Here is a 25,000-nt window from a genome sequence, read left to right as displayed (position 1 = left end):
CCCCCTATCCTATCCTTGCTTCCTATCCTGGTTTCCTATCCTATCCTATCCTATCCTTCTATCGTATGGTATCCTATCCCTGTCTCCTATCCTATCTTTGTCTCCTATCCTATCCCCCTATCCTATCCTTCTGTCCTATTGTATCCTATCCTCCTATCCTATCCTGTCCTATCCTATCCTCTCCTTGTTTCCTATCCTCCTATCCTATCCCTGTCTCCTATCCTATCCCTGTCTCCTATCCTATCCCTGTCTCCTATCCTATCTTTGTCTCCTATCCTATCCCTGTCTCCTATCCTATCTTTGTCTCCTATCCTATCCTTGTCTTGTCTCCTATCCTATCCCCCTATCCTATCCTTCTGTCCTATTGTATCCTATCCTCCTATCCTATCCTGTCCTATCCTATCCTCTCCTTGTTTCCTATCCTCCTATCCTATCTCTGTCTCCTATCCTATCCCTGTCTCCTATCCTATCCCTGTCTCCTATCCTATCTTTGTCTCCTATCCTATCCTTGTCTTGTCTCCTATCCTATCCCCCTATCCTATCCTTCTGTCCTATTGTATCCTATCCTCCTATCCTATCCCTGTCTCCTATCCTATCCCTGTCTCCTATCCTATCCCTGTCTCCTATCCTATCCCTGTCTTGTCTCCTATCCTATCCCCCTATCCTATCCTTCTGTCCTATTGTATCCTATCCTCCTATCCTATCCTTGTCTCCTATCGTATTTTCCTGTCCTATCCTATTCTCCTATCCTATCCCCCTATCCTATCCTTGCTTCCTATCCTGGTTCCCTATCCTATCCTATCCTTCTGTCCTATTGTATCCTATCCTGTCCTATCCTATTCTCTCCTTGTTTCCTATCCTCCTATCCTATCCCTGTCTCCTATCCTATCCCTGTCTCCTATCCTATCCCTGTCTCCTATCCTATCTTTGTCTCCTATCCTATCCCTGTCTCCTATCCTATCTTTGTCTCCTATCCTATCCTTGTCTTGTCTCCTATCCTATCCCCCTATCCTATCCTTCTGTCCTATTGTATCCTATCCTCCTATCCTATCCTGTCCTATCCTATCCTCTCCTTGTTTCCTATCCTCCTATCCTATCCCTGTCTCCTATCCTATCCCTGTCTCCTATCCTATCTTTGTCTCCTATCCTATCCTTGTCTTGTCTCCTATCCTATCCCCCTATCCTATCCTTCTGTCCTATTGTATCCTATCCTCCTATCCTATCCTGTCCTATCCTATCCTCTCCTTGTTTCCTATCCTCCTATCCTATCCCTGTCTCCTATCCTATCCTATCCTTCTGTCCTATTGTAACCTATCCTCCTATCCTATCCTGTCCTATCCTATCCTCTCCTTGTTTCCTATCCTCCTATCCTATCCCTGTCTCCTATCCTATCCCTGTCTCCTATCCTATCTTTGTCTCCTATCCTATCCTTGTCTTGTCTCCTATCCTATCCCCCTATCCTATCCTTCTGTCCTATTGTATCCTATCCTGTCCTATCCTATCCTCTCCTTGTTTCCTATCCTCCTATCCTATCCCTGTCTCCTATCCTATCTTTGTCTCCTATCCTATCCCTGTCTCCTATCCTATCTTTGTCTCCTATCCTATCCTTGTCTTGTCTCCTATCCTATCCCCCTATCCTATCCTTCTGTCCTATTCTATCCTATCCTGTCCTATCCTATCCTCTCCTTGTTTCCTATCCTCCTATCCTATCCCTGTCTCCTATCCTATCCCTGTCTCCTATCCTATCCCTGTCTCCTATCCTATCCCTGTCTCCTATCCTATCCTTGTCTCCTATCCTATCCTATCCTCCTATCCTATCCTACCCTTGTCTCCTATCCTATCCTTGTTCCCTATCCTATCATTGTCTCCAATCCTATCTCTGTCCTATTGTATCCTATCCTATCCTATCCTATCCTCCTATCCTATCCTATCCTATCCCTGTCTCCTATCCTATCCCTGTCTCCTATCCTATCCCTGTCTCCTATCCTATCCTTGTCTTGTCTCCTATCCTATCCTTCTGTCCTATTGTATCCTATCCTCCTATCCTATCCTGTCCTATCCTATCCTCTCCTTGTTTCCTATCCTCCTATCCTATCTCTGTCTCCTATCCTATCCTATCCTTCTGTCCTATTGTATCCTATCCTCCTATCCTATCCTCCTATCCTATCCTCTCCTTGTTTCCTATCCTCCTATCCTATCCCTGTCTCCTATCCTATCTTTGTCTCCTATCCTATCCTTGTCTTGTCTCCTATCCTATCCCCCTATCCTATCCTTCTGTCCTATTGTATCCTATCCTGTCCTATCCTATCCTCTCCTTGTTTCCTATCCTCCTATCCTATCCCTGTCTCCTATCCTATCTTTGTCTCCTATCCTATCCCTGTCTCCTATCCTATCTTTGTCTCCTATCCTATCCCTGTCTCCTATCCTATCTTTGTCTCCTATCCTATCCTTGTCTTGTCTCCTATCCTATCCCCCTATCCTATCCTTCTGTCCTATTGTATCCTATCCTGTCCTATCCTATCCTCTCCTTGTTTCCTATCCTCCTATCCTATCCCTGTCTCCTATCCTATCCCTGTCTCCTATCCTATCTTTGTCTCCTATCCTATCCTTGTCTTGTCTCCTATCCTATCCCCCTATCCTATCCTTCTGTCCTATTGTATCCTATCCTGTCCTATCCTATCCTCTCCTTGTTTCCTATCCTCCTATCCTATCCCTGTCTCCTATCCTATCCCTGTCTCCTATCCTATCTTTGTCTCCTATCCTATCCCTGTCTCCTATCCTATCCTTGTCTTGTCTCCTATCCTATCCTTCTGTCCTATTGTATCCTATCCTCCTATCCTCTCCTATCCTATCCCTGTCTCCTATCCTATCCCTGTCTCCTATCCTATCCTTGTCTTGTCTCCTATCCTATCCTTCTGTCCTATTGTATCCTATCCTCCTATCCTATCCTGTCCTATCCTATCCTCTCCTTGTTTCCTATCCTCCTATCCTATCTCTGTCTCCTATCCTATCCTATCCTTCTGTCCTATTGTATCCTATCCTCCTATCCTATCCTGTCCTATCCTATCCTCTCCTTGTTTCCTATCCTCCTATCCTATCCCTGTCTCCTATCCTATCCCTGTCTCCTATCCTATCCCTGTCTCCTATCCTATCCCTGTCTTGTCTCCTATCCTATCCCCCTATCCTATCCTTCTGTCCTATTCTGTCCTATTGTATCCTATCCTCCTATCCTATCCCTGTCTCCTATCCTATCCCTGTCTCCTATCCTATCCCTGTCTCCTATCCTATCCCTGTCTTGTCTCCTATCCTATCCCCCTATCCTATCCTTCTGTCCTATTGTATCCTATCCTCCTATCCTATCCTTGTCTCCTATCGTATTTTCCTGTCCTATCCTATTCTCCTATCCTATCCCCCTATCCTATCCTTGCTTCCTATCCTGGTTCCCTATCCTATCCTATCCTTCTGTCCTATTGTATCCTATCCTGTCCTATCCTATTCTCTCCTTGTTTCCTATCCTCCTATCCTATCCCTGTCTCCTATCCTATCCCTGTCTCCTATCCTATCCCTGTCTCCTATCCTATCTTTGTCTCCTATCCTATCCCTGTCTCCTATCCTATCTTTGTCTCCTATCCTATCCTTGTCTTGTCTCCTATCCTATCCCCCTATCCTATCCTTCTGTCCTATTGTATCCTATCCTCCTATCCTATCCTGTCCTATCCTATCCTCTCCTTGTTTCCTATCCTCCTATCCTATCCCTGTCTCCTATCCTATCCCTGTCTCCTATCCTATCTTTGTCTCCTATCCTATCCTTGTCTTGTCTCCTATCCTATCCCCCTATCCTATCCTTCTGTCCTATTGTATCCTATCCTCCTATCCTATCCTGTCCTATCCTATCCTCTCCTTGTTTCCTATCCTCCTATCCTATCCCTGTCTCCTATCCTATCCTATCCTTCTGTCCTATTGTAACCTATCCTCCTATCCTATCCTGTCCTATCCTATCCTCTCCTTGTTTCCTATCCTCCTATCCTATCCCTGTCTCCTATCCTATCCCTGTCTCCTATCCTATCTTTGTCTCCTATCCTATCCTTGTCTTGTCTCCTATCCTATCCCCCTATCCTATCCTTCTGTCCTATTGTATCCTATCCTGTCCTATCCTATCCTCTCCTTGTTTCCTATCCTCCTATCCTATCCCTGTCTCCTATCCTATCTTTGTCTCCTATCCTATCCCTGTCTCCTATCCTATCTTTGTCTCCTATCCTATCCTTGTCTTGTCTCCTATCCTATCCCCCTATCCTATCCTTCTGTCCTATTCTATCCTATCCTGTCCTATCCTATCCTCTCCTTGTTTCCTATCCTCCTATCCTATCCCTGTCTCCTATCCTATCCCTGTCTCCTATCCTATCCCTGTCTCCTATCCTATCCCTGTCTCCTATCCTATCCTTGTCTCCTATCCTATCCTATCCTCCTATCCTATCCTACCCTTGTCTCCTATCCTATCCTTGTTCCCTATCCTATCATTGTCTCCAATCCTATCTCTGTCCTATTGTATCCTATCCTATCCTATCCTATCCTCCTATCCTATCCTATCCTATCCCTGTCTCCTATCCTATCCCTGTCTCCTATCCTATCCCTGTCTCCTATCCTATCCTTGTCTTGTCTCCTATCCTATCCTTCTGTCCTATTGTATCCTATCCTCCTATCCTATCCTGTCCTATCCTATCCTCTCCTTGTTTCCTATCCTCCTATCCTATCTCTGTCTCCTATCCTATCCTATCCTTCTGTCCTATTGTATCCTATCCTCCTATCCTATCCTCCTATCCTATCCTCTCCTTGTTTCCTATCCTCCTATCCTATCCCTGTCTCCTATCCTATCTTTGTCTCCTATCCTATCCTTGTCTTGTCTCCTATCCTATCCCCCTATCCTATCCTTCTGTCCTATTGTATCCTATCCTGTCCTATCCTATCCTCTCCTTGTTTCCTATCCTCCTATCCTATCCCTGTCTCCTATCCTATCTTTGTCTCCTATCCTATCCCTGTCTCCTATCCTATCTTTGTCTCCTATCCTATCCCTGTCTCCTATCCTATCTTTGTCTCCTATCCTATCCTTGTCTTGTCTCCTATCCTATCCCCCTATCCTATCCTTCTGTCCTATTGTATCCTATCCTGTCCTATCCTATCCTCTCCTTGTTTCCTATCCTCCTATCCTATCCCTGTCTCCTATCCTATCCCTGTCTCCTATCCTATCTTTGTCTCCTATCCTATCCTTGTCTTGTCTCCTATCCTATCCCCCTATCCTATCCTTCTGTCCTATTGTATCCTATCCTGTCCTATCCTATCCTCTCCTTGTTTCCTATCCTCCTATCCTATCCCTGTCTCCTATCCTATCCCTGTCTCCTATCCTATCTTTGTCTCCTATCCTATCCCTGTCTCCTATCCTATCCTTGTCTTGTCTCCTATCCTATCCTTCTGTCCTATTGTATCCTATCCTCCTATCCTCTCCTATCCTATCCCTGTCTCCTATCCTATCCCTGTCTCCTATCCTATCCTTGTCTTGTCTCCTATCCTATCCTTCTGTCCTATTGTATCCTATCCTCCTATCCTATCCTGTCCTATCCTATCCTCTCCTTGTTTCCTATCCTCCTATCCTATCTCTGTCTCCTATCCTATCCTATCCTTCTGTCCTATTGTATCCTATCCTCCTATCCTATCCTGTCCTATCCTATCCTCTCCTTGTTTCCTATCCTCCTATCCTATCCCTGTCTCCTATCCTATCCCTGTCTCCTATCCTATCCCTGTCTCCTATCCTATCCCTGTCTTGTCTCCTATCCTATCCCCCTATCCTATCCTTCTGTCCTATTGTATCCTATCCTCCTATCCTATCCTGTCCTATCCTATCCTCTCCTTGTTTCCTATCCTCCTATCCTATCCCTGTCTCCTATCCTATCTTTGTCTCCTATCCTATCCTTGTCTTGTCTCCTATCCTATCCCCTATCCTATCCTTCTGTCCTATTGTATCCTATCCTGTCCTATCCTATCCTCTCCTTGTTTCCTATCCTCCTATCCTATCCCTGTCTCCTATCCTATCTTTGTCTCCTATCCTATCCCTGTCTCCTATCCTATCTTTGTCTCCTATCCTATCCCTGTCTCCTATCCTATCTTTGTCTCCTATCCTATCCTTGTCTTGTCTCCTATCCTATCCCCCTATCCTATCCTTCTGTCCTATTGTATCCTATCCTGTCCTATCCTATCCTCTCCTTGTTTCCTATCCTCCTATCCTATCCCTGTCTCCTATCCTATCTTTGTCTCCTATCCTATCTTTGTCTCCTATCCTATCCTTGTCTTGTCTCCTATCCTATCCCCCTATCCTATCCTTCTGTCCTATTGTATCCTATCCTGTCCTATCCTATCCTGTCCTATCCTATCCTCTCCTTGTTTCCTATCCTCCTATCCTATCCCTGTCTCCTATCCTATCCCTGTCTCCTATCCTATCCCTGTCTCCTATCCTATCCTTCTGTATTATTGTATCCTATTCTCCTATCCTATCCTTGTCTCCTATCCTCTCCTTGTCTCCTATCCTATCCTATCCTCCTATCCTATCCTACCCTTGTCTCCTATCCTATCCTATCCTCCTATCCTATCCTACCCTTGTCTCCTATCCTATCCTATCCTCCTATCCTATCCTACCCTTGTCTCCTATCCTATCCTTGTTCCCTATCCTATCATTGTCTCCAATCCTATCTCTGTCCTATTGTATCCTATCCTATCCTATCCTATCCTCCTATCCTATCCTATCGTATCCTTCTTTCCTATCCTATTCTTCTGTCCTATCCTCCTATCCTATCCTTGTCTCCTATCCTACCCTATCCTTATCTCCTATCCTATCCTATCCTATCTTATCCTTTCCTCCTATCCTATCCTCCTATCCTATCCTTGTCTCCTATCCTATCCTATCCTCCTATCCTATCCTTGTCCTATCGTATCCTACCCTATCCTCCTATCCTATTTCTGTCCAATCGTATCCTATACTCCTATCCTATCCTTGTCTACTAATCTATCTGATCCAATACTATCCTATCCTTCTGCCCTATCCAGTCCGATCCTATCCTATCCTCCTATCCTATCCTATCCTATCCTTGCCTCCTATCCTCGTTTCCTATCGTTTCCTATCCTATCCTATGCGCCTATCCTATCCTTTTCTCCTATCCTATCCTCCTATCCTATCCTTCTCTCGTATTGCATCCTATCCTAACCTTGTCTCCTATCCTATCCTCCTATCCTTATCCCTTATTCTATCCTATTGTATCCTCTTGTATCCTATCCTCCTATCCTATCCTTGTCTCCTATCCTAGTTTGTATCCTATCCTATCCTATCCTATCCTTCTCTCATATTGTATCCTATCCTAACAGTGTTTCCTATCCTATCCTATCTTATCCTTCAGTCCAGTCGTATCCTATCCTCCTATCCTATCTTTGTATCCTATCCTGCTTTCCTATCCTTTTCTCCTATCCTATCCTTGTCTCCTATCCCAACCGATCCTTATCTCTTATCCTATCCTATGCTATCCTTCTGCCCTATTGTATCCTATTGTATCCTATCCTCCTATCCTATCCTTTTCTCCTATCCTATCCTATCCTATCCTTGTCTCCTATCCTATCCTCCTATCCTATCCTTGTCTCCTATCCTATCTTATCCTTTCCTCCTATCCTATCCTCCTATCCTATCGTCTCTTATCCTATCCTTGTCTCCTATCCTAGTCTCCTATCCTATCCTATCCTATCCTATCCTATCCTTATCTCTTATCCTATCCTATGCTATCCTTCTGCCCTATTGTATCCTATTGTATCCTATCCTCCTATCCTATCCTTGTCTCCTATCCTATCCTATCCTTGTCTCCTATCCTATCCTATCCTATCCTTGTCTCCTATCCTTGTCTCCTATCCTATCCTATCCTTGTCTCCTATCCTATCCTATCCTATCCTTGTCTCCTATCCTTGTCTCCTATCCTATCCTTGTCTCCTATCCTATCCTATCCTTGTCTCCTATCCTATCCTATCCTATCCTTGTCTCCTAATCCTTGTCTCCTATCCTATCCTTGTCTCCTATCCTATCCTATCCTTATCTCCTATCCTATCCTCCTATCCTATCCTTGTCTCCTATCCTATCCTATCCTTGTCTCCTATCCTTGTCTCCTATCCTATCCTCCTATCCTATCCTTGTCTCCTATCCTATCCTCCTATCCTATCCTTGTCTCCTATCCTATCCTATCCTTGTCTCCTATCCTTGTCTCCTATCCTATCCTCCTATCCTATCCTTGTCTCCTATCCTATCCTCCTATCCTATCCTTGTCTCCTATCCTATCCTATCCTTGTCTCCTATCCTTGTCTCCTATCCTATCCTCCTATCCTATCCTTGTCTCCTATCCTATCCTATCCTTTCCTCCTATCCTATCCTCCTATCCTATCCTCCTATCCTATCCTTGTCTCCTATCCTATCCTATCCTTGTCTCCTATCCTATCCTCCTATCCTATCATATCCTTGTCTCCTATCCTATCCTCCTATCCTATCCTATCCTATCCTATCCTTTCCTCCTATCCTATCCTATCCTCCTATCCTATCCTTGTCTCCTACCCTATCCTATCCTATCCTATTCTCCTATCCTATCTTATCTTATCCTCCTGACCAGTTGTATCCTATCCTCCTATCCTATCTATGTATCCTATCCTCCTTTCCTATCCTATCCTTTTCTCCTATCCTAACCTTGTCTCCTATCCTATCCTCCTATCCTATCCCTGTCTCCTACCCTACCCTCCTGTCAATCAAATCCCTGCCCCGTATCCTGAGTCTCAATACTCGATCCCGGATCCGCCCCTCCTCTCACCCGATCCCTCTCTCTCGATCCCCCAGCGCCCCGAGAAGCGGAGGGATCCGCCCAGCGACCCGGAAGCCCCCGCCCCCAAGGGCCCCGGATCGAGGGGATCCTGCGCCTCTACGACCGGATCCGGGCGGCGGAGGGCGAGGTGAGTGAGTGGATCTCCCGGGATCGGGGGATCTTGCGGGGGAGGAAGGTTGGGAGGAGGTGGGGAGGGTGGAGGTTGGGGTTCCTCAAAAGATCCCTACCAGATCACCAAGGATCTCCAGGTGTTGCTGGGGAGGAAGGAGGTGGAGATCCGCCAAAGATCTGGAGATCTTGCGAGTGGGGAAGGGTGGGAGGAGGTGGAGATCCTGCAAAGATCTGGAGATCTTCCAGGTGGGGAAGGGTGGGAGGAGGTGGAGATCCGCCAAAGATCTGGAGATCTTCCAGGTGGGAACGATTGAAGGATCTGGAGATGTTGAGCTTGGAAAGTTGAGGTTCCTCAAAAGATCTCCAGATGTTCCTGGTGAGGAACGCTTGAAGGACCTGGAAGATCCTCCAAAGATCCCCAAATCTTCCTGGTGAGGAACCCGGGGCCACCGGTGGAGAAGACCTGGAGGACCTGGGATAAAAGATCTCCAGGGCCTTCAAGAGATCCTCACCAGGAACATCTGGAGATCTTTGGAGGACCATCCTCCAAACATCTCCAGATCTTCCTCCTGAGGAACCCTTGAAGGATCTGGAGATCTTGGGAGGATCCCCCCACATCTCCAGATCTTGAGGATCTCTTGAAGGATCTGAGATCTTAGGAGGACCATCCTCCAAACATCTCCAGATCTTCCTCTTGAGGATCTCTTGGAGGATCTGGAGACCTTGGGGGATCGCTCAACATCTCCAGATCTTGAGGATCTCGTAAAGGATCGGGAGATCTTAGGACCATCCTCCAAACATCTCCAGATCTCTTGAGGATCTCTTTGGAGGATCCCTAAACATCTCCAAGTCTTCCTCCTGAGGAACCCTTGAAGGAACTGGAGATCTCGGGAGGATCCCCCAACATCTCCAGATCTGGCGGATGTCCCGGAGGATCTGCAGACCTCTGATCCTCCAGGTCTTCTCCACCTCCTGAGGATCTCTTGGAGGACCTGAGATCTCGGGGGATCCCTCAACCTCTCCAGATCGGGAGGATCTCTTGGAGGATCTGGAGACTCCAAGTGGACCCCAGGCTCCGAAACATAGTCTTCCCCTCGGTCCTCCCCCGGGAGGAGCTGGAATGCCGCCAGGAGATCTCCTGAGGATCTCTTGGGGGACCTGGAAATCTGTGGAGGATCCCCCAACCTCTCCAGATCTGGAGGGTCTCCCGGAGGATCTGGAGATCCCAGATCCACCGGGTTCCCCAAGCTAGTCTTCCCCTCGGTCCTCCCTCCTCCCCCAGGAGGATCTGCGGCGCCGCCAGGAGATCCAGGATCTGGCCAGCCGGGCCCTATGGACAATCCTGGGAGCTTCTCCAGCGCTTTGACGAGATGAGAGAGTTGAAGTCCCACCAGGAGTGGCAGGACCTCCGGCAGGAAGTGGAGAGGAGGTGAGACAGGAAGTGGGCGGGGTTTTTTCCTGTTTTGGGGGAGGAAAGAAAGGGAAGAAGGAAGCAAAGGGGAAGGAGGGAGGAAGGAAGGGAAGGAGGAAGTGAAAAGGAGGGAGGGAGGAAGGAAAGAAGGAAGGAAGGAAGGAAGGGTGAAGGAAGGAGGAAGGAAAGGAGGGAAGGAGGAAGTGAAAAGGGAGGGAGGGAGGAAGGGGAAGAAGGAAGCGAAGGGGAAGGAAGGGATGGAGGAAAGAAAGGGAAGAAGGAAGGAAAGGGAAGAAGGAAGGGAGGAATGGGAGGAAGGAAGGAAGGAAGGAAGGGGAAGAAGGAAGGAAAGGGAAGAAGGAAGGGAGGAATGGAAGGAAAGAAGGAGGGAAGGAGAAGGAAGGAAGGAAGGAAATGCAAGAAAGAATGAAAGAAAAGGAAAGGGAAAAGAAAAGAAGGGAGGGGAGGGAGGGAGGAAGGAAGGAAGGAAGGAGGAAAGGAAAGGAAAGAAGGAAGGGAGGAATGGAAGGAAGGAAGGAAGGAGGGAAAGGAAGGAAAGAAGGCCTATGGACAATCCCTGGGAGCTTCTCAAGCGCTTTGACGAGATGAGGGAGTTGAAGTCCCACCAGGAGTGGCAGGACCTCCGGCAGGAAGTGGAGAGGAGGTGAGACAGGAAGTGGGTGGTTTATTTCCTGTTGGGGGAATGAGGAAAGGAAGAAGGAAGGAAGGGGAGGGAGGGAGGGAGGAGGGAGGAGGGGAAGAAGGAAGCGAAGGGGAAGGAAGGAGGAAGGAAGGAGGAAGGAAGGAAAGGGAAGTAGGAAGGGAAGGGGGAAGGGAAAAGGAAGGAAGTGAAAAGATGTGAGGGAGGGAGGAAGGAAAGGAAGGAAGGAAATGCAAGAAGGAAGGGAGGAAAAGGAAAGGGAAAAGAAGGAAGGGGAGGGAGGAGGGAGGAAAGGAAGGAAGGAAGGAAATGAAAAGAAGGAAGGAAAGGGAAGGAAGGAAGGAAGGAAGGAAGGAAGGAAGGAAGGAAGGAAGGAAGGGAAAAGGAATGGGGAAAAGAAGGAAGTGAAAGGAAGGGAGGGGAGGGAGGAAAGGAAGGAAGGAAGGAGGGAAAGGAAAATCCTGGGAGCTTCTCCAGCGCTTTGACGAGATGAGAGAGTTGAAGTCCCACCAGGAGTGGCAGGACCTCCGGCAGGAAGTGGAGAGGAGGTGAGACAGGAAGTGGGTGGGGGTTTTTTCCCCAGGGGGGAAGGGAGGGAGGAAAGGAAGCAGGGAGGGAGGGAGGGAGGGAGTGAAAAGAAGGGAGGGAGGGAGGGAGGGAGGGAGGGTAGGGAGGAAGGAAGGAAGGAAAGGAGGAAGGAAGGGGAAGAAGGAAGTGAAGGGGAAGGAAGGGATGAAGGAAGGAAGGGGGGAAAGGAAAGGAGGAAGGAAGGAAGGAAATGCAAGAAGGAAAGGAAGGAAAGGGAAGAAGGGAAGGGGAAGGAAGGAAGGAAGGAAGTGAAAAGAAGTGAGGGAGGGAAGGGAGGAAGGAAAGGAGGAAGGAAGGAAGGAAGTGAAAAGAAGGGAGGGGAGGGGAGGAAGGAAGAAGGAAATGCAAGAAGGAAGGGAGGAAGGAAAAGGAATGGGAAAAGAAGAAAGTGAAAGGAAGGAAGGGAGGGAGAGAGGGAGGAAAGGAAGGAAGGAAGTGAAACAGAGGAAGGGGAGGGAGGGAAGGAAGCAAGGAAGGAAGGAAGGAAGGAAGGAGGGAAAGGAAAATCCTGGGAGCTTCTCCAGCGCTTTGACGAGATGAGAGAGTTGAAGTCCCACCAGGAGTGGCAGGAGCTCCGGCAGGAAGTGGAGAGGAGGTGAGACAGGAAGTGGGCGGGGTTTTTTCCTGTTTGGGGGAGGAAAGAAAGGGAAGAAGGAAGCAAAGGGAAGGGAGGGAGGAAGGAAGGGAAGAGGAAGTGAAAAGGAGGGAGGAAGGAAAGAAGGAAGGAAGGAAGGGGTGAAGGAAGGAGGAAGGAAAGGAGGGAAGGAGGAAGTGAAAAGGGAGGGAGGGAGGAAGGGGAAGAAGGAAGCGAAGGGGAAGGAAGGGATGGAGGAAAGAAAGGGAAGAAGGAAGGAAAGGGAAGAAGGAAGGGAGGAATGGAGGAAGGAAGGAAGGAAGGAAGGAAGGAAGGGGAAGAAGGAAGGAAAGGGAAGAAGGAAGGGAGGAATGGAAGGAAAGAAGGAGGGAAGGAGAAGGAAGGAAGGAAGGAAATGCAAGAAAGAATGAAAGAAAAGGAAAGGGAAAAGAAAAGAAGGGAGGGGAGGGAGGGAGGAAGGAAGGAAGGAGGGAAAGGAAAGGAAAGGAAAGAAGGCCTATGGACAATCCTGGGAGCTTCTCAAGCGCTTTGACGAGATGAGGGAGTTGAAGTCCCACCAGGAGTGGCCAGGACCTCCGGCAGGAAGTGGAGAGGAGGTGGGACAGGAAGTGGGTGGGGTTTTTTCCCCGTGGGGGAGGGAGGAAAGGAAGAAGGAAGGAAAGGAGGAAGTGAAAAAGAGGGAGGGAGGAAAGGAAGAAGGAAAGAAGGAAGTGAAGAGGAGGAGGGAAGGAGGGTTGGGAGGAAGGGAGGAAGGAAGGAAGGAAGGAAGGAAGGGAGGGAGGAAGTGAAAAGGGAGGGAAGGGAGGGAGGGAGGGAGGAAGGAAATGCAAGGTGGAAGGAAGGAAGCGCAAGAAGGAAGGAAAGAAATTCAAGAAGAAAGGAAGGGAAACGAAAACAAGGAAAGGGAAGAAGGAAGGGGAGGGAGGGAGGGAGGAAAGGGAAGAAGGAAGGAAGGGAGGAGGGAAGGAAAGGAAGAAGAAGGAGGAGATGCAAGAAGGAATGAAAGAAAAGGAAAGGAAAAGAAGGAAGGGGAGGGAGGAAAGGAAGGAGGGAAAGGAAAGGAAGGAAGGGGAGGGAGGGGAGGGAGGGAGGGAGGAAGGAAGGAAGGAAGGAAGGAAGGAAGGAATCAAATGCAAGAAGGAATGCAAGAAGGAAGGGATGTAGGAAGGAAGGAAGTGAAAAGAAGGGAGGGAAGGGAGGAAGGAAGGAAAGTGGGAGGGAAAGAAAGGAAGAAGGACGGACGGAAGGAAGGAAGGAAATGCAAGAAGGAAAGAAGGAAAAGGAAAGGGGAAAAGAAGGAAGGGGAGGGAGGGAGGGAGGAAGGAAGTAGGGAAGGGAAAAGGAAGGGAAGGGAGAAGGAAGTGAAAGGAAGGAGGAAGTGAAAAATAGAAAGGAAGGAAGGAAGGAAATGCAAGAAGGAAGGAAGGAAGGAAGGAAGGAAATGCAAGAAGGAAGGAAATGCAAGAAGGAAGGAAGGAAGGAAGGAAGGAAGGAAGGAAGGAAGGAAGGAAGGAAGGAAATGCAGGAAGAAAGGAAGGAAAGGGAAAAGAAGGAAGGGAAGGAACCCACCAGGAGTGGCAGGATCTCCGGCCAGGAAGTGGAGAGGGGATGAGACAGGAAGTGCCTGGTTTCCTGGACGGCTTCTTAATAATAATAATAATAATAATAATAATAATAATAATAATAATATGATTTTTCCGGTATTTTCTAGCTCCAAAGAAGCCCAGGGCCAGCAGGAGAAGCTGAAGGAGGAGCACCAGCGCCGGGCCAAGGTGGGGGGCGGGACAGGAAGTTGGAGGGGCAGGACAGGAAGTTGGAGGGGCGGGACAGGAAGTTCGAGGGGAGGGACCGGAAGTTTGAGGGGACAGGAAGTTCCTGAAGTTCGAGGCGTGGACAGGAAGTTCCCAAAGTTCAAGGGGAGGGACAGGAAGTTCCCGAAGGTCAAGGGGAAGGACAGGAAGTTGGAGGGGCGGGAAAGGAAGTTCCCGAAGTTCGAGGGGCGGGATGGGATGTTTGAGGGGCGGGACAGGAAGTTCCCGAAGTTTGAAGGGAGGGACAGGAAGTTCCCAAAGTTCAAGGGGAGGGACAGGAAGTTCCCGAAGGTCAAGGGGAAGGACAGGAAGTTGGAGGGGCGGGAAAGGAAGTTCCCGAAGTTCGAGGGGCGGGATGGGATGTTGAGGGGCGGGACAGGAAGTTCCCGAAGTTTGAAGGGGGACAGGAAGTTCCCAAAGTTCAAGGGGAGGGACAGGAAGTTCCCGAAGGTCAAGGGGAAGGACAGGAAGTTGGAGGGTCGGGAAAGGAAGTTCCCGAAGTTCGAGGGGCGGGATGGGATGTTTGAGGGGCGGGACAGGAAGTTCCCGAAGTTTGAAGGGAGGGACAGGAAGTTCCCAAAGTTCAAGGGGAGGGACAGGAAGTTCCCGAAGGTCAAGGGGAAGGACAGGAAGTTGGAGGGGCGGGAAAGGAAGTTCCCAAAGTTCAAAGGGAGGGACAGGAAGTTCCCAAAGTTGGAGGGGAGGGACAGGAAGTTCGAGGGGCAGGACAGGAAGTTCAAGGGGAGGGACAGGAAGTTCGAGGGGTGGGACAGGAAGTTGGAGGGATGGGACAGGAAGTTCCTGAAGTTCGAGGCGAGGGACAAGAAGTTCCCAAAGTTCAAGGGGAGGGACAGGAAGTTCCCGAAGGTCAAGGGGAAGGACAGGAAGTTGGAGGGGCGGGAAAGGAAGTTCCCGAAGTTCGAGGGGCGGGACAGGATGTTCTCAAACCTGGGAGCTGAGGGTTTCTGGGGGGGTGGGAAAGGCCGGGACAGGAATTTCGAGGGGCGGGAAAGGAAGTTCCCAAAGTTCGAAGGGAGGGAAAGGAAGTTCCCAAAGTTGGAGGGGCGGGACAGGAAGTTCGAGGGGCAGGACAGGAAGTTCGAGGGGAGGGACAGGAAGTTTGTGGGGTGGGACAGGAAGTTGGAGGGATGGAACAGGAAGTTCCTGAAGTTCAAGGGGTGGCACAGGAAGTTCCCGAAGTTTGAGGGGTGGGACAGGAAGTTTGAGGGGTGGGACAGGAAGTTCCCGAAGTTTGAGGGGCAGGACAGGAAGTTCCCGAAGGTCGAGGGGAGGGACAGGAAGTTCCCGAAGTTCGAGGGGAGGGACAGGAAGTTTCCGAAGTTTGAGGAGAGGGACAGGAAGTTTCCGAAGTTCGAGGGGAGGGACAGGAAGTTTCCGAAGTTTGAGGAGAGGGACAGGAAGTTCCCGAAGTTCGAGGGGAGGGACAGGAAGTTCCCGAAGTTCGAGGGGAGGGACAGGAAGTTCCCGAAGTTCGAGGGGAGGGACAGGAAGTTCCTGAAGTTTGAGGAGAGGGACAGGAAGTTCCCGAAGTTCGAGGGGAGGGACAGGAAGTTCCCGAAGTTTGAGGAGAGGGACAGGAAGTTCCGGAAGTTTGAGGGGAGGGACAGGAAGTTTGAGGGGCAGGACAGGAAGTTCGAGGGGCAGGACAGGAAGTTCCCGAAGGTCGAGGGGAGGGACAAGAAGTTCCCGAAGTTTGAGGAGAGGGACAGGAAGTTCCCGAAGTTCGAGGGGAGGGACAGGAAGTTTGAGGGGCAGGACAGGAAGTTCTCAAACCCGGGAGCTGAGGGTTTCTGGGGGGGTGGGAAAGACCGGGCCCCACCTCTCCTTCACCTCCTTCCTGACTCCGCCTCCTCCCTCCCTCTCTGACTCCTCCTCCCGTCCCACCTTCTTTCCCTCCCCTCCCTCCCTCCTTCCTCTCCCTCCTTCCTTCCCTCCTCCCTCCTTCCCTCCCTTCCCTCCTTCCCTCCCTTCCCTCCCCTCCCTCCCTCTCCTTCCCTCCTCCCTCCTTCCTTCCTTCCTTCCTTCCTTCCTTCCTTCCTTCCTTCCTTCTCTCCCTCCCTCTCCCTGACTCTCGCCCTTCCTCCCTCTTCTCCCTGACTCCCTCACTCCGCCTTCTTTCCCTCCCTCTCTCCTTTCCTCCTCCCTTCTTCCCTGTCTCCCTCCCTGACTCCACCTCCTCTCCCTCCCTCCTTCCCTCCCTCCCTCCTGACTTCACTTCCCCTCCCTCTCTGACTCCGCCTCCTCTCCCTCCCCTCTCTCCCTCCCTCCTTCCTCTCCCTCCCGCCCTCCCTGACTCCGCCTCCTCCCTCCCTCCCTCTCTGACTCCGCCTCCCCTCCCTCCCTCTCGCCCTTCCTCCCTCTTCTCCCTCCCTCCCCCCCTCCCTCCCTCCTCTCCCTCTCTCCTTCCCTCCCTCCCTCCCTCCTCCCTCCCTCCCCTCCCTCTCTCCTTCCCTCCTTCCTTCCTTCCTTCCTTCCTTCCCTCCCTCCCTCCCCTCTCTCCCTCCCTCATTCCTTCCCTCCTCCCTCCTTCCTTCCTTCCTTCCTTCCTCCATCCCTCCCTCTCTCCCTTTCCTTTTTCTCCTTCCCTCCCTCCCTCTCCCTGACTCCGCCTCCTCTCCTTCCCCTCTCTGCCTCCCTCCCTCCCTCCTTCTTTCCCTCCTCCCTCTCTCACTCCCTCCCTCCTTCCTTCCTTCCTCCATTCCTCCCTCTCTCCCTTCCTTCCTCCCTCCCTCCTTCCTTCTCTCCTTCCTCCCTTCCTCCCTCCCTCCCTCCCTCCATTCCTCCCTGTCTCCCTTTCCTTCTTTTTCTCCTTCCCTCCCTCCCTCCTCTGACTCCGCCTCCCCCTCTAACCCCGCCCCCTCTCCCCCCTCCAGCTCCTCAGCCGCAAGCTGCGCGAGGCGGAGCAGCGCCGCCTCCGGCAGGAAGAGGCGGAGCTCCAGCGCCGGGAGGCGGGGCAAGGCCGCCTCCGCCGCCTCTACGCCGCCCAGGAAGAGCTCCTGCAGGCCAACCGGGGACTCGGGTTCGAGGCCGGCCAGGGAGGCCCCGCCTACGCCCCCTACGCCGAGCGCGGGAACCGGATCTGCGGGGAGGTGTCGGCCCTGGTGCGGACGGCCAGTGAGGTGAGATCTCTCTCCTTCCTTCCTTCCTTCCTTCCTTCCTTCCTTCCTTCCTTCCTTCCTTCCCCTTTGCTTCCTTCTTGCATTTCCTTCCCTTCCTTCCTTCCTTCTTGCCTTTTCTGCCTTCCTTCCTCCCTTTCCTTTCCTTCCTTCCTTCATCCCTCCCTCCCTTCCTCCTTCCTTCCTTCCCCTTTGCTTCCGTCCAGCATTTCCTTCCCTCGTTCCTTCCTTCCTTTTCCTTTCCTTCTTTTCCCTTCCCTTCCTTCCCCTTCCTTTCATTTCCCTTCCTTCTTGCATTTCCTTCCCTTCCTTCCTTCCTTTTTTCCTTCTTGCATTTCCTTCCTTCCTCCCTTCTTTTCTTCCCTTCCCTTTCCTTCCTTCCTCTCTCCTCCCTCCTTCCTTCCCTTCATTTCCTCCTTCTCTCTCTCCCCCTTCCTTTCTCTCTCCCCCTCTCCTGCATTTCCTTCCCTTCTCTTCCTTCTTGCCTTTCCCCCTTCTACCTTTCCTTCCCCTTCCTTTCTTGCATTTCCTTCCTTCCTTCCTTCCTTCCTTCCTTCCTTCCTTCCTTCCTTCCTTCCTTCCTTCCTTCCTTCCTTCTTTCTCTCCTTCTTTCCTTCTTGCATTTCCCTCCCTCCTTCCTTCCTTGCCCTCCTCTCCCCTTCCTTCTTGCCTTTTCTGCCTTCTTCCTTTTCCTTTCCTTTCCTTTCTTTTCCTTTCCTTCCTTTCGTTTCCTTTCCTTTGGCATTTCCTTCCTTCCTTTCTTCCCTTCTTTTCCTTCCCTTCCCTTCCTTCCTTCCTCCTTCCTTCCTTCCTTCTTTCCTTCCTTCCTTCCTTCCTTCTTTCCTTCCTGCATTTCCTTCCTTCCTTCCTTCCTTCCTCCTTCTTGCATTTTCCTTCCTTCCTCTCTCCCTCTCTCCTTCCTTCCTTCCTTCCTTCCTTCCTTCCTTCCTTCCTTCCTCTCTCCCTCTCTCTCTCTCCTTCCTTCCTTTCTTTTCTCCATTCCTTCCTCCTTCCTTCCTTCCTTCCTCCGTTTCACTTCCTTTTTCCTTCCTTCCTCCCTTACCCAGAGAGGATTCCCCGATCCCGCCGACCTCGCTTCCGCCGACCAGGCCCTCCTGGAAATGCGCAATCTCGTCTCCGGCTTGCGGGAAGAGATCTCCCTCGCCGCCGAGGGGAGGAAGCAGGAAGAGGAAGCGGAAACGTTTCCTTCCTTCCTTCCTTCCTGCCTGCCTGCCTGCCTGCATTTCCTTCCTTCCTTCCTTCCTTCCTTCCTTCCTTCCTTTCCTTTCCTTTCCTTTCCTTTCCTTTCCTTTCCTTTCCTTTCCTTCCTTCTTGCATTTCCTTCCTTCCTCCCTCCCTTTCTCCCTTCCTTCCTTCCTTCCTTCCTTCCTTCTTGCATTTCCTTCCTCCATTCCTTCCATCATTCCTTCCTTCCTTCCTGCATTTTCTTCCTTCCATCCATCTTGTATTTCCTTCCTCCATTCCTTCCTTCTTTCCTTCCTTCCTTCTTGCATTTCCTTCCTTCCTTCCTTCCTTCCTTCCTTCCTTCCTTCCTTCCTTCCTTCCTTCCTTCCTTCCTTCCTTCCTTCCTTCCTTCCTTCTTGCATTTCCTTCCATTTCTTCCTTTCCTTCCTTTCCTTCCCTCCCTCCCTCCCTCCCTCCCTTGCCTTCCTCCTTTCACTTCCTTCTTCCCTTCCCCTTCCTTCTTGCCTTTTCTGCCTTCTTCCTTTCCCCTCCCTTCCTCCCTCCCTCCCTCCCTCCTTTTTTCCTTCCTTCCTTCCTTCCTTCCCCTTTCCTTCCTTCTTGCATTTTCTCTCTCCCTCCCTTCTCCTTCCTTCCTTCCTTCCATCCATCCTTCTTTTCACTTCCTCCTTCCTTCCTTCCTTCCTTCCCTCTTCCTTTCCTCCCTCCCTCCCTTCCTCCTTCCTTCCTTCCTTCCTCCGTTTCACTTCCTTTTTCCTTCCTTCCTCCCTTCCCCAGAGAGGATTCCCCAATCCCGCCGACCTCGCTTCCGCCGACCAGGCCCTCCTGGAAATGCGGAATCTCGTTTCCGGCTTGCGGGAAGAGATCTCCCTCGCCGCCGAGAGGAGGAAGCAGGAAGAGGAAGCGGAAAAAGCGGCGGCGGCCGAGAAGGCGAAAAACGAGAAAAACGAGAAAACGGCCAGCAGCCTGGATCCGGAAAAAGATCCCGTTCCGGAAAGTTCCGGAAAGTTCCGGAAAAACGGTGAGTTTCCATGAAATATATGGAAATAGATATAAATATAATCTATATTTTTTAAATGTTATATATGTATTTATATTTTATATGTAAATATAATCTATATTTAAATTTTATATTTTATATATATATGTATTTATATTTTCTATCTAAATACAATCTATATTTTTTAAATTTTATTTTTAATATACGTATTTATATTTCATATGTAAATATACTCTATATTTAAATTTTATATTTTATATATATGTATTATGGATTTATATTTTATATAGAAATATAATCTATATTTTTTGAATTTTCCATTTTATATCTGTATTATATATATATGGATTTATATTTTATATATAAATATAAATTATACTTATATTTATGTTTAAATATAATGATTCCCCTTTGTAAATCATTTTCAGTCCTGGAGATCGGTTTCCGTGAAATATATTGAAATAAATAGAAATATAATCTATATTTTTTATATATTATATATATGTATTATATATATATAATTATATTTTATATTTAAATATAAATTCTATTTTTAAATAGAAATAATATTGATATTTAAATATCAATAATATTGATATTTAAATAGAAAGGTTATTTAATTCTATTGAAATATAAGTTATATTTGCCTTTCTCTAGAAATATAAATTATATTTCTATTTCTATTTAGATATAAATCATATTTACATTTCTATTTAAATGTAAATATAATTATCCATCTTTATAAGTGATTTTCAGTCCTGGAGATCAGTGAAAAGTAAGGAAGTAAAAGCAAATGTAAATATAAATGAATATTTTTTTTTTCTTCAAATGGAGATCATTTTCAGTTAAATATATCGAAATAAATGCAGATATAAATATAAGTGAATATCATTTATATCGAATGGAGATCATTTTCAGTTAAATATATCGAAATAAATGCAGATATAAATATAAGTGAATATCATTTATATCGAATGGAGATCATTTTCAGTTAAATATATCGAAAAAAATGCAAATATGAACTGAACTTTCAAACTTTCTGCATTTGAAATAAATGATATTCACTTATATTTATATTTGCATTTATTTGAATATATTTAACTGAAAATGTTCTCCATTCGAAAGAAATGATAGCCATTTATATTTGGAATTGAGGTCGTTTTCAGTTAAATACGTTAACTATATTAAATACATCAAATTAAATGTATTAAATATATTAAATATGTTAAATTAAATATGTTAAATATATTAAATTAACTATATTAAATAAATTAAATTAAATATATAAAATATATTGGATATACTAAATTAAATATATTAAATTAAATATATTAAAATAAATGGAGATCATTTTTAGTTAAATATATCAAAATAAAGGCAAATATAAATATAAATGAATATAATTGATCTCAAACGGAGATCCTTCTCAGTTAAATATATGGAAATGTTAAATATGTTAAATATATTAAATTAACTATATTAAATATATTAAATTAAAGATATGTTAGATGACATATACTAAATTAAATATATTAAATATACTAAATTAAATATATTAAAATAAATGGAGATCCTTCTCAGTTAAATATATGGAAATGTTAAATATATTAAATTAACTATATTAAATATATTAAATTAAAGATTATATATTAAATTAATATATTAAATATAGATTATATATTAAATATATAATATATATTATATATTAAATTAAATATTAAATTAAAGTTAGATGACATATACTAAATTAAGTATATTAAATATACTAAATTAAATATATTAAATATATTAAAATAAATGGAGATCGTTTTTAGTTAAATATATCAAAATAAAGGCAAATATAAATATAAATGAATGTAATTGATCTTAAACGGAGATCCTTCTCAGTTAAATGTATGGAAATAAATGCAAATATAGACGTAAATGAATAATTTGTTTAGGGCTCCAGCTGAAGTCCGACGAAAAGACCCTCCAGTGGTACCAGCAGCTCCAGGACCAGTTGGACCAGTGTGTGGATTCCTTTGCCGGCCTGGCCAATAGCAAAGACCGCCAGGTAGCTCCTCCCCCAACCTTGGGGATCCTTCGCCGGATCCCCAGGCGATTTCCTGGATCCCTCGACGCTTTCCCGGATCCCCGTATGAGTCCCCGGATCCTTTGAGGAGTCCCCTGATCCTTGGGTGGTTCCCTGGATCCCCAGACGAGTCCCTGGATCCCTCTGCGATTCCACGGATCCTCGGACGATTCCCCGGGTCCTTTTCGGAGTCCCTGGATCCCCATACAAGATCCCTGTATGAGTCCCTGGGTCCCTCTAGGATTCCCCGGATCCTTGGATGGTTCCCTGGATCCTTGAACGATTCCCCGGATCCTTTTAGGAGTCCCTGGATCATTGGACGGTTTCCCGGATCCCTGTATGAGTCCCTGGATCCCTCTAGGATTCCCCGGATCCTTGGCTGGTTCCCTGGATCCCTGGACGGGTCCCCGGATCCTCGGATGATTCCGCAGATCCGTGGACGAGTCCCTGGATCTTAGGATGATTCCCCGGATCCCTGGATAAGTCCCTGAATCCCTCTATGATTCCCCGGATCCTCAGACGATTCCCCGCATCCTTTTAGGAGTCCCTGGATCCCCAGGCGATTCCCCCCGGATCCCTGGACGCTTTCCTGGATCCCCGTATGAGTCCCTGGATCCTTTGAAGAGTCCCCAGATCCTTGAGTGGTTCCCTGGATCCCCAGACGAGTCCCTGGATCCCTATGCGATTCCACGGATCCTCGGACGATTCCCGGGTCCTTTTCGGAGTCCCTGGATCCCCATACAAGATCCCTGTATGAGTCCCTGGATCCTTTGAGGAGTCGCCGGATCCTTGGACGATTCCCCAGATCCCCGTATGAGTCCCTGCATCCCTCTATGATTCCCCAAATCCTCAGATGGATCCCTGGATGAGTCCCTGGATCTTAGGGTGATTCCCCAGATCCTTTGAGGAGTCCCTGGAACCCCATACGAGTCCCCGGATCCTTGGATGGTTCCCTGGATCCCCGGGTGCTTCCCTGGATCCCCAGACGAGTCCGTGGATCTTTGGATGATTCCTCAGATCCCCGTATGTCCCTGGATCCCTCTATGATTCCCTGGATCCTTGGACGATTCCCCGGGTCCATTTCGGAGTCCCTGGATCCCCATACGAGTCCCCGGGTCATTGGACGGTTTCCCGGATCCCTGGAGTGGTCCCCGGATCCTTTTAGGAGTCCCTGGATCATTGGACGGTTCCCCAGATCCCTGTATGAGTCCCTGGATCCCTCTAGGATTCCCCGGATCCTCGGACGATTCCCCGGATCCTTTGAGGAGTCCCTGGATCCCCATACAAGTCCCTGGATCTTAGAATGGTTCCCTGGATCCCTGAACGAGTCCTCGGATCCTTTTATGAGTCCCTGGATCCCTGGATGAGTCCCCGGATCCTTGGACAATTCCCTGGATCCGTTTAGGGGTCCCTAGATCCCTCTATGATTCCCTGGATCCTCGGACGGATCCCCAGATCCCCATACGTGCCCCGGATCCTTGGAAGATTCCCCAGATCCTTTTATGAGTCCCTGGATCCTTCTATGATTCCCTGGATCCTCAGACAGTTTCCCGGATCCTTTGAGGAGTCCCTGGATCCCCATAAGAGTCCCCGGATCCTTGGATGGTTCCCTGGATCCCCGGACGAGTCCCTGGATATTTGGATGATTCCTCAGATCCCCATATGTCCCTGGATCCCTCTATGATTCCCTGGATCCTTGGATGATTCCCCGGATCCTTTTAGGAGTCCCTGGATCCCCATACGAGTCCTTGGATCATTGGACGGTTTCCCGGATTCCTGTATGAGTTCCTGGATCCCTCTTTGATTCCCCAGATCCTCGGACGAGTCCCCGGATCCTCGAAACCATTCCCCAGATCCTTTTATGAGTCCCTGGATCTCTCTATTAGTCCCCGGATCTTCAGACGGTTCCCTGGATCCCCGGACGAGTCTCCGGATCCTCAGACCATTCCCTGGGTCCTTGTATGAGTCCCTGGATCCCTCTATGATTCCCTGGATCCTCAGATCATTCCCCCAGATCCCTGTACGAATCCTTGGATCCCTCGACGATTCCCCAGATCCTTGTATGAGTCCTTGGATCCTCAAACGATTCCCTGGATCCCCGTATGAGTCCCCGGATCCCCATACGAGTCCCTGGATCTTAGGTTGATTCCCCAGATCCCTGTACGAATCCCTGGATCCTTCTATAATTCCCCAGATCCTTGGACCATTCCCTGGATCCCTCGACAAGTTCCCGGATCATTGGACGGTTTCCAAGATTCCTGTATGAGTCCCTGGATCCTCAGACCATTCCCCAGATCCCCGTACGAGTCCCTGAATCCACGGACAATTCCCAGATCCCTGGACGAGTCGCTGGATCCCTCTATGATTCCCCAGATCCTCAGACCATTCCCCAGATCCCCGTACAAGTCCCTGAATCCACGGACAATTCCCAGATCCCTGGACGAGTCCCTGGATCCCTCTATGATTCCCCAGATCCTCGGACCATTCCCTGGATCCCTGGATGAGTCCCAGATCCCTGGACGAGTCCCCGGATCCCTCTATGATCCCCCAGATCCTCAGACCATTCCCCAGATCCCCGTACGATTCCTCGAATCCTTGGACGATTCCTCGGATCCTCAGACCGTTCCCCGGGTCCCTGTACGAGTCCCCGGATCCTCTGCGATTCCCCAGATCCCTCTGATTCCCCAGATCCTCGGACTATTCCCTGGGTCCCCATACGATTCCCCAGATGAGCCCCCGGATCCCTCTGGGATTCCCCAGATCCCCGTACGATTCCTCGGATCCTTGGACGATCCCCCAGATCCCCGGATCCCCGGGGAAGCCCCCTTTCTCCCGCAGGCCCCTCTTCCGGGAAGTGGCGGCCAATGGGGATCCCCGGATCCTGGGAATCGGTTGGGGGGAGGAGTGTGTGTTTGCTGGGCGGGGAGATCCCAAAACGCCGGTGATCCTTTTCCTCTTCCCCCCCCCTTTTCCAGGAAAAGAAAATCAAGATGGATCTCCAGAAAGCCGTCACCACTCCTGTCAGTCAAATCTCGACCAGAGCAGGTCAGAGAGGGGCGGGTTCCTTTCCGACTTCCCGATTTTTCCTTCCACTTCCTGCTTCCTTTCCCCCCACTACCTCCTTCCTTTCCCACCACTTCCTCCTTCCCTTTCCTCCACACCTTTTTCTTCCACTTTCTCCTTCCTTTTCCTCCACTTCCTCCTTCCTTTTCCAACTTCACAGTGTTTCCTCCACTTCCATTTCCTTTTCCCCAATTTCCCTTTTCCTTCTTCCCAATTTTTCCTCCACTTCCTCCCTTCCTCCAACTTCCAACTTCCCCAATCTTCCACTTCCACTCTCTGTTTCCCAACTTCCCGCTTCCTCTTCCTCCAGGATCCCAGCTGAAGGTGATCTTTGACAAGATCCACGCCTTACTCTCCGGGAAACCCGTCCAACCCTCCGCTTCCTCCTCCCTTTACCTTCTTCCTCATTTCCCCTCCACTTCCTCTTTCCACTTCCTGTTTCCCAACTTCCTATTCCT

At 48.7% G+C, this 25,000-nt stretch overlaps 1 protein-coding gene and 2 long non-coding RNA genes across 3 annotated transcripts in view; 2 read left to right on the top strand and 1 right to left on the bottom strand.

Moving 5' to 3' along the window:
- The window catches only part of LOC309361258 (mRNA export factor GLE1-like), a 51,275-nt gene that overhangs the window by 5,533 nt on the left and 20,742 nt on the right, over nt 1–25,000 (top strand). Inside the window, exons 3-11 of the mRNA XM_081896166.1 lie at nt 8,906–9,018; nt 10,285–10,432; nt 10,926–11,077; nt 13,969–14,029; nt 16,963–17,208; nt 18,273–18,440; nt 19,171–19,429; nt 21,349–21,461; nt 24,455–24,524. Of these exons, the coding sequence (XP_081752292.1) occupies nt 8,906–9,018; nt 10,285–10,432; nt 10,926–11,077; nt 13,969–14,029; nt 16,963–17,208; nt 18,273–18,440; nt 19,171–19,429; nt 21,349–21,461; nt 24,455–24,524 (1,330 nt within the window). The remainder of the gene's footprint in view (nt 1–8,905; nt 9,019–10,284; nt 10,433–10,925; nt 11,078–13,968; nt 14,030–16,962; nt 17,209–18,272; nt 18,441–19,170; nt 19,430–21,348; nt 21,462–24,454; nt 24,525–25,000) is intronic.
- LOC309361286 lies at nt 12,185–12,991 on the top strand. The gene is made up of 2 exons (XR_014164393.1): nt 12,185–12,269; nt 12,935–12,991. It is a non-coding gene; the product is annotated as an uncharacterized lncRNA (long non-coding RNA).
- LOC309361285 overlaps nt 24,939–25,000 on the bottom strand; it is a 1,093-nt gene continuing 1,031 nt past the window's right edge. The window contains exon 3 of the long non-coding RNA XR_014164392.1: nt 24,939–25,000. This is a non-coding gene — a long non-coding RNA (uncharacterized lncRNA).

Source organism: Podarcis melisellensis (genome assembly GCF_964234715.1).
Source record: "Podarcis melisellensis genome assembly, chromosome: W".
Classification (NCBI taxonomy): Eukaryota; Metazoa; Chordata; class Lepidosauria; order Squamata; family Lacertidae; genus Podarcis; species Podarcis melisellensis.
Note: the sequence above shows the minus strand (reverse complement) of the source record. Positions and strands in the feature narration are given on the sequence as shown.